At 42.1% G+C, this 9375-nt stretch overlaps 1 protein-coding gene across 14 annotated transcripts in view; it reads right to left on the bottom strand.

Annotated features, from left to right (window-relative positions):
- Window positions 1-212: 212 nt before the first annotated feature.
- Window positions 213-9375, bottom strand: part of PPIP5K1 (diphosphoinositol pentakisphosphate kinase 1) — a 38706-nt gene continuing 29543 nt past the window's right edge. For 3 of the 14 annotated variants that reach the window (XM_064292045.1, XM_064292053.1, XM_064292046.1), the window contains 2 exons: window positions 5618-5731; window positions 218-2520 (listed from right to left, as the gene is read on the bottom strand). In XM_064292045.1, the coding sequence (XP_064148115.1) occupies window positions 1625-2520; window positions 5618-5731 (1010 nt within the window). In that variant the 3' untranslated portion in view covers window positions 218-1624. Of the gene's footprint in view, window positions 2521-5617; window positions 5732-9375 lie in introns of all 14 variants that reach the window. The other 11 variants (XM_064292051.1, XM_064292047.1, XM_064292054.1 and 8 more) reach the window with 9 other exon arrangements.

The raw sequence follows: 9375 nt of genomic DNA, 5'->3' as shown, positions 1-9375 counted from the left end.
TGGGTATGTCAGGGGTACCAGGTTGTGAATGTGTATGTATGGAAAACCCACTGCTGTCCAGTTGATTCTGACTCACAGCGAACCTATAAGACAAAGTAGAACTGCCCCATAGGGTTTCCAAGGAGCGGTTGGTGGATTCAAACTGCTGATCTTTTGGTTAGCAGCTGAGCTCTTAACCATTGCACCAGTATATATGAGGAGGGGGGTACTCTAGCCCTCCCAGTGTTCTGGGCTCTCCCAATGTAAAGATGTCCAGAGGGTGGAGGAAGGGCACGATCCCTTTATATTAACTCTTTCTAGCACTCCAGAGCATCAGAGTGAAAAATTAAGAGGGTGATTCCAAGGATCTGGTGAGAAGTCATGTACTCTCTGGTACCTCAGGGATAGAATTCCACACCCCTCCCCCCAACACTCTATTCATTAAAGACATTTGGAATGGCGGGCTGACTGCCATAGGGACCTCCTGGGATGCCTGATCTCTATATTTTTACAGTCCACTTCTTGTCAACTACATTGGCTTTTGGCTGGTTCAGATGAATTCAGTTGCAAACAGACATGATGGACTCAGAATCACACCCATTCTTAAATTCACAAGGATATCATCACCACTACTATCATTCTCATTATTTCACATTTATTGAGCACTCATAATGTTCCGGCCCCCAACTCCAATGACCAAATTACCTCTCCTACCCACCCCTGTTCCCATCCCCATATCTTTGGGTAAAGCTTCATAATCACATCTGACCCTAGAAACACAAATGATGTAAGGACAAATCTCTCGGGGACCCTGGAGTGTTTGGTCTTTGGACAATCTGTCCTTGGCACTACTACAGAAATATATATATATATTAAATCTTTTTCATATCTGTACAATATTGATCTCTGCTGATTGCTTAAAATAGAACTTGATTCCCTACTATAGCATTGCCGAAGCCAAATATCCCCACAACAATGGGAGACTCATCTTTACAGATTGGCCAAGAACCCCCTGGTGCATTTTGAGTAGTTACTCTGAAGTTTGTACACCAACCTAAAACCTATTTTTCCCTAGAGCTATTGCCCAGAGGAACAGGACTAGGTAGAGGGGGCAGTTGGGGATGGTATGGAAACACCCATAAGCCCAGTCTAAAGATGAGTGGCCCTGATGCATGTTTGTTTGGGAAGGGGACTCTCTTTTTTCCCAGACATTTCAGATGACCATCCAGGGCCCACCTGAGGAGCAAAGACAAGAGTCCCCCTGAATGCACATATGGTCTAAGGGTACCTTAAGAAACTGTGAATATTGCCCCAGAAAAAGACTGTGTCTTCAGCAGTTAAGTGGCATTTCCTTTAACAGTCTGGGATTTCCTGGGATGCCCAGGGCAGGTTGGATAATGAATGATAAATCAGCCCACCCCAAGGAAATTCTATTCAAGTCCAATTGCTAGGCAGGGAGCCAATGGCTGCTTTGAACATAAAACTGGCTCCTCCCCAAACTCAGCTCTGGCACAGATAAGCTTCTTGCTGAGAAGAGGGGCTGCTTCCTCAGACACCTCTGCTGAGAGCCAAGGCCTTAGGCTGGCAAGTAAGTTAGCCAACAGAGAAAGTTGCTGGCTCCAATGGCTGGTATAGTGTGACACCACTAATGAGCAAGTGAATAATCACATGTTGCTGGTGAAAGGGGTGGGTGCTGGTCATGGGTTAGAGACTGGCTCTGAGGATTTGGCTCACTGGATGGATACTGGGCTTGGGGAACATCCTCTCCAGGCAGCTGGTCAATCACCTCAGGGACCACCCAGCACTGCTGATTAACCTCCTTAAGAGCCTCCTGGGCCCACAGATCTTCATCCCCAGGGAATGCTTGGGATGGCTTATCAACCTCAGGGATGTCCTCAGACAACAGAGTGATTGCAGGAGACTCATGGGCCAACCTGCCAACCTCCACAGAGAACTCCTGGCATGGCTGGTTGACCTCCTCAGAGTTCTCTTGGCAAAGCTGACAGACTTCCTCAGAGACGTGGCTGGCCTTCTGGCATGGCAGACTGATCTCAGGAACTTCCTGGCATATCTGGTTAACATTGTTATGGTCCTCCTGGCATAGCTGGCTAGCCTTCTGAAGGGTTTCCCAGCACAGCTGGCTAATATCAGGGACCTCCTGGCATGGCCAGCTGATCTCAGGCATCTCCCGGCACGGCTGGCTGACTTCCTCAGGGACGTCCCGGAATGGCTGGCTGACTTCCTTAATGAACTCCTGGCATGGCTGGCTGACCTCCTCAGGGACATCCTGGCATGGCTGGCTGGTCTGCACAGGTGGCTCCTGGGGGGACTGATTTGGTTCAAAAGTTTCTTTCTCCCCTTCTGTAGGCTCTTGTGCTCCATTCCCAGGAGTCTCCTGGGGCTGCCCAAAGCCTTGACGTTCTTCAGTCACGTGTGAACTTAGGGAAGATTGATCACTGAAGCCAAAATGGGTGTTACCATCCACTGCAGTGGGGGAAGAAGGACCAGCACTGGACACAGTGCTGGAAGGGCCACTGCTGTCTGTAAAGCAAAGCCAGGAGACTAAATCAGACCAGCTGGAAATGTAGGTGCTATCCTTCACATGTAGTTCAAATGCTAGAATGGGTGGCCTTTGCTACTCATGTCTTGGGAAGAGAGGGTCTGAATTTCTCCTAAGTTAGTCTTTGCCCAGCTCAGGATTGTCAGCCTGGTCTCATGTACACTAGAGGAGTGGCACTAAGGTACTTCAGGAAAAGATGCTGAAGCCCACCTCATCCTGTTCTTTCCCAAATGTATCCCCATCTCAACTCCAAATTCCCCTGGCCCTTCATTCTTACTTTGGAAGCATATGAACCCTTTAGCCCGATAGCTCATAATTAGGGTTGCACATAAAATTTACCTGGTAAATTTTTTCCCAAATATATTTTCCAAATATAAATTTCCAGATTCTATCTCTAGAGATTCTAATTCTATAGGTTTAGAGTAAAGATTGGGGAGGGGGGAAGGGAAAAAAATCCCCTTTTTTTTGTTTCAAATATTCCCAATTGATTTTGGTATACATTTTTTGTCAAGAATCACTTCTTGATACTCCCAATGCTTTGTGAGCTGGTCTCTTCCCTTACTGCAATAAGCAATAAACTCAGCTGTTCTTTCTATCAAAAAAAAAAAAAAAAGGATCATTTCTTTATATAATCAAAGGAGTGCTCTGCACTATTCCCATGGGGGTCATGTATTTCTGGACAGGGGTAATCACCACTTATAGCCCAAGAGATAAGCAGGAGAATGTAGAAAAACCTTGTGGGTCAGAGAAATAGATAAGAAATCGATTTACCCAAAGCTGGAAGACTTCCATGGAATCTCCAAATGGTAGCAGTTTTTAATTAGCCTTTCACAGACCCTCTGAAGCTCTGATGGAAGTCATGGACTATCTTTCCAGGAAAATGTATGTATAGATATTCACATTAATTTTTACATACAATTCCTGGGGCTCATAGACTACCCTGAACCCCATCCATGGATCCAAGGTTAAGATCCTCTAAGTCTTGGGACATATGATGTTATAGGCTTGTGTGTATTATATACTTATAAAAGATTAATTTCCCAGATCCTGACAGTAGTATAATGAACGCCTTAGAGTCTTCGATTATACTGAGGGGTGATTCCTACCCGAACCTCCACTTCTTCATCGGCCTTTAAAAGGAAGCTAATCTACTTTTCCCTTTGTAAATATCATATTTATTGATGTTACTGTAACGCTATGTTTAATGCACCCTGGTATCAATAACGATAGATTCTGGAAGCAGGGGACTCATGAATAGCAATATCTTGTCATCAAAGAGTACCTGGGAAAGCTGGCAAACGTGAGCCTGGAAAGGCCCGGCCATTGAGTTTAAGATACGCCAGCTATCCTTCCTCTGCAAAGGATCAGAGGAGGCATGCTTCAGGCAGAAGAGGAACACGGTTTTCGGCTAACAAGACTTTAAGAAATATGCAGCCGATTTCTGGTGCAGGTGGACCCTAAAGAAGATGTTTACCAATGCGGCTACATGCCTGATACTAGATTTAAAAAAAAAAAAAAAGGCTGTAAACTGAGTTTCACCCAAGGATAGAAGTAGCTTGAAAATCCAGCTAGTGGTTTCTGGTTCTTTTTTTTTTTTTTAAGACAGCCCAGGAGCGGGCAACATTTTATTGTTATACATAAAGTTGCCATGAGTCAGCCGACTTGATGGCATCTAACAACTACACAGAGAATATTTTACTTGAGATCAAGCGATCTGAATTCAAATCTCACCTCATGACTTCCCAGCTGTGTGACCCAGTCAAGTCACCTCACTCTGTGAGCTTTAGTTTCCTCGAGGGTAATTTGAGGATAAGGACAAGGGCCTGGCTTCCCTCAGAGATTTGGTGAAAGCACCTTAGGGAGGTTAAAAGTAACCTGTTAAATGAGAACCACAGCCCAGCATGGTCTGGTTGTTGATAAAATGAGTCCTGGATTGAGGGCCAATGTGTTAAATGTCCTCGGGACTGTAATAGTTTTTCATAAGCAGATCGAATGTGCTGTTGCTCTGTGGGATTCTTAGAAAGGGTCTGAAGTTCTTTCTTCAGGGATTACCAAGGTGTTTACTTGAGGGCAGTGATGGCTCAGTAGCTGAAATCTCCCCTTCCACTTGGGAGACCTGGTTGAGTTCTGGCCAACACACCCCATGTGCGGCCACCACCTGTCTGTCAGTGGTAGATCACATGTTGCTATGATGCCGAACAGGTTTCAGCAGAGCGTCCAGACTAAGATGAAGTAGGAAGAAAGGCCTGGTGATCTAGTTCCAAAAATCGGCCAATGAAATCCCTGTGTATCGCAATGGTACAATCCACAACAGATATGGAGATGGTGTGGGACCAGGCAGCACTTCATTCTGTTGTGCGTGGGGTCACCGCAAGTAGAAAAGTTTGTCCCTCTTACTGAATGCCAGAAGAAGGGCAAGATTCTACAACTGTTTACCCCAATGCCAAAATATGAATCTTTGCTTTAGTCCTATATAAATAAAATAATGGCAGCCACGTTTGATTTCAGGTATTCCTTGAGGCAGGGTGAACAAGGAAAGGATTTTCCATCACCCTCTCTCTGGTCTCATTACCACTGGTATCTCTGCCTCTCTACAGTCACACCAAGAACCCCTTGTGGCTCCACTGTTCACAACTGTTGCCAGGAATAATTTAGTGATAGGCTAGAGATAATAGAGGAGAGATGGGGAAGAGGACTCATCAGCTTTTTTTCCTGAGGACAGACTACTACGGAGAAGGGACATGTGCCCACCAGAAGCAGATCTAGTTTCCTGTTCCCGGCTTTTCTATTTATCTAGGTTGCCTACTGAGTCATCTTTCCTCAAGAAAGCTGTACAGACCAAATGGGGATCTGAGAAAAATGAAGCTTCCATTCTTCTGTCCCTAGAGGGCCCTCTGGGCCACTACCTTTTATGAGCCAATCAGAGAGAGAGGACAGCAAATGAGATGGCTTCTCCGACTAGATATTCCTGGTCTCTAAACTCTCATCTTCTTGCCCCTCATGCCACAGGTCCCACATTCACCAGTCCCTCCACCCCCCCTTGCCCTTTGTCTAGACAGTTCCAAAAGGATCACTTACACCAAGGGGGCTTCTCAGAGCGCTGCTGTAGTTGCAGGGGAGGTGAATGGAGAGTACGGGGTGGGGAAAATGGGCTATTGGATGCCTGGTTGCTGTGCATAGAGTCAAAGAGGGCTGGACAGATAGGAGAGAGAGGGAAGAAAAAAAAGCATGTGAGGGAGTGTCCAAGAGCCACAGATTCTCAACATAAGTTAAAGCCAACCTGCACCTCCTCAGGATGAGAAGTAGCATTTTCCAGGGATCCTTCATCCTAGCCATTTTCAATTTTTTAAACTTCATATCATGAACATTTTCAAACATACTTTAAAAAGTAATTGAAAGACCCATGCAATGAATACCTATATGCTCATCTCCTAGATTTAACATGCTAACATTTTGCTATATTTGTTTAATCCATTTCTTCACCCTGAAGTTCTTTAAAACAAATGACAGATATTATGAAACATTTCACCTATAAATACTTCAATATGCATCTCTAAAATATAAGAGAATTTACCTACATAGCCACACACTATTAACATACCTGAGAAAATTAATGCTAATTCCCTAATTGCATCTAATACCTAGTCCATATTCATATTTCCCCAGTTATTCCCAAAATATCTTTTACAGCAAGATTCAAACATGGATCATGCATTGCACTTTGTCAGAGTAAAGAGTTGGTGAAAAGTCTTCTCCAATCATAGCAGATGAGTTTGACTGCATTTTATTCTTGCTTCCTTTTTTGTAAGATTTATTATGGGCTCGTGGATTTTTATATATTCATTGTACCATATTTTTATGCAAATAACATGGACCTTCTATGTTTGTTTGCTGATCATGCCTCCCGAAGGTATTTGTGTAAAGGCACTATGCTAATTTTTTACAGCAATATGTAAAAAAATTAGCACAGTGGCTCTTAGGAAAATACCTCACAATGGGAGAGCGAGGTTGGCAGACAAACATAGAAGGTGCATGCTGTTTGCATAAAAATAAGGTACTTCAAACGATTACAGCAATTATTCTTTTTAATGCTTAAATTGTCCCAATTCTGGCCAGTGGGAGCCCTTTCAGGCTTGATTGCTTCCTTCCTTTCTCCTACAAGATGTTCCAGGATCATCCTGTGTTTTCTTGCACCAGTCCATGCATTCTCAACGTAATTGGTCCTTGGTGTAAAGTGCAAAAATCTTAGCTATTATAATAGTTTGTGGCTATTTAAAGGGTCACAGTATACACAAATATATGGTATATCTGTGGTATTAAAATTTCTATGGAGTTGGGGTGACTAGGAAAAAAATGTCTAAAAAGGTTACTTGGGGAGTGTCGCCTTTAATTAAAAAAAAAAAGTTAAAAAACACTGACCTCGGGCAACGGTCAGTCGTTTTCTCAAGGACTCTGCGTTCTTTTTAGTAGGGAATGGTATGTAGAGACCAAAATCTAGGTAGTAAAGGTGCTTATTGCTACAGCTTCTAGTGCAGTGTTAGAAAAAGCATTAACAAACTGAATTCATATTGATATTGCCACATCTCCACCAGCTTATTATTTTGTTTTGTTTTTAATTATTACAGTCATCCCAGTGGGTGTGAAATGGTATCTTATTGTGGATTTGCATTTTCCTTATGACTAATGATGTTGAGCATCTTTTCATGTGTTTGTTGGCCAACCTGTATATCTTCTTCGGAAAAATGTCTATTCAAGTCCTTCGTCTATTTTTTAATTGGGTTGTGTGTCTTTTTGTTGTTGAGTTGTAAGAATTATTTCTATATTCTGGATGTTGTTGTTGCTCTTAGTTGCCACCAAGTCAATTCATATTCTGGATACCAGACCCTTATCAACTACGTGCTTTATAAATATTTTCTATCATTCTGTGGGTTGTCTTTTCACTTTCTTGATAATGTTCTTAGATGCATAAAAGTTTTTAATTTTTTGAAGTCTGTTTGTTTTTTCTTTTGTTGCTCATGGCTTTTGGTATCAAATCTAAGAATCCATTGCCAAATTTACCCCTGTTTTCTTCTAAGAGTTTTATAGTTTTAGCTCTCACATTTATGTTCTTTGAGCATATTTAAGACAGTTTGCTTTAAGATCTTGGTCTAGTAAGTCCAGTATCTATGCTTTCTCAAGGACCATTTCTGTTAATTTCTTCTGTGAATGAACCAGGCTTTTTTCTTTGTATACTTCTTAATTTTTTTGTGAAAACTGGACATGTTTAATATTATAATGTGGCAAATCTGAAAAGCAGGTTCTTCCCCCTTCCTCAGGATTTGTTTTTGTTGCTTTCTGTGGAGTGTAGCTGTTTGTTTGTTTGTTTAATGACTTTTTTAAAACTATTTTTCTAAAGTCTGTGTTCTGTGTCACATGTGATCTCAAGTGTCTATTCCTTCAGCTTGTGTTTAGCTAGTTTTTTTTTTTTAATATTTTATTGTGTTTTAGGTGAAACTCTATTATAAACTTTATATAGCAAATTAGGTTCCCATTTAACAATTTTTATACAGTTGTTCCATGACATTTGGTTACATTTTTCACAATGTGTCAACATTCTCATTATTTCCATTCTGTTTCCATTTATCTAGCTTCCCTGCCCCTCCTTAGGTTCTTGCCTTTGTTTTAGGGTAAATAATCAAATACATGAGACCATTTGGGCTCATGTATTTGATTATTTACGGGAGAACAGTAGTCACAGGTGTTTAGCTACTGTTTTGACAGAGATTTATTTCCTTGAATGTCAGGAGTTGAGAAAGGGCAAGAAAAAAGAAAACTCTCCCAGTCTTTGCAGATCGGTTCTGTGCCAGGCTGTTTATAACTCTGCCTTAGGCTTTACTTTCTGCTTGTACTAAGCCTAGAATTCAGTCAGAGGTAAAAGCTTAGAGTCTTCTGAAGTCTTTTCTGGGCATATATCCTGCCCTGGGCATGTACATGGCTTCCTAAATTCCCTAGTATACACAGGAACTTTTGAATGAATGCCCTAATTTAAAAAAAAAAAAAAACCTCTCTCCTCACCTTTTCCTCCCAGCTGCTGGCACATCTATTGTTTGTCTTAACTGTAATCTTTTGCCTCCAGAAGGTAGTGGGTTATTCATTTGTCTTAGTGTTTTCAAGGAATGCCCCTGGCACAGCCACTTTTTTGCCCTAAGTGTTTCAGTGTTAGGTGAAACAAAAGCAAGTGCTTTGTCAGTCCTTTAGGTAGCCCACAACACAGTTCTTGGAGAATAAGTCCTGCTCTGGTTCCTCTGCAATCAGGAACCAGGGTCCAACACTGAGAAGGCAGGCTGCCCCTGCAAGACCCCTGCCACGCTGGGGAGGAGTGTGAGACCAGGGTGAGTAAAAGTGCTGCAAAATTTTCCTCCCATTTTTAAGTTGCCTTTTTCTTGATTCAGTATTTGCTTGGTTGCTGTAGATCTTTGATTATTTTCCAGAGTTCTGACAAAGTTGATTCTCACAGTTTTTCCTTGATTTTTTCAGTGTTTCTGTGAAAGGACAGGACCATGGAGGTACCTACTCCCCATTTTCATTAACGTCCCTGTATGGCTTAATTTTTACACTTAGATTTGTGATGGATATGGAGTTTATCCTGGTAATAGAGTGACATATGGATACAATTTTAATTTCTACCAAAAAGCTATTAGTTTCCCAACTCTACTTATCAAAAAGTCTATCTTTTCCCTAGTATTTTGAAATGCTAACTTCATCTAGGAGTACTGGATGGTGCAAAGAGTTAAGCGCTCACCTATTATCTGAAAGACTGGTAGCTCAAACCCACCCAGAGAAGCCCCGAAAGAAAG

Source organism: Loxodonta africana, chromosome 10 (assembly GCF_030014295.1).
Source record: "Loxodonta africana isolate mLoxAfr1 chromosome 10, mLoxAfr1.hap2, whole genome shotgun sequence".
In the NCBI taxonomy this organism is placed as follows: Eukaryota; Metazoa; Chordata; class Mammalia; order Proboscidea; family Elephantidae; genus Loxodonta; species Loxodonta africana.
This window is presented reverse-complemented; position numbering and strand designations above follow the sequence as displayed.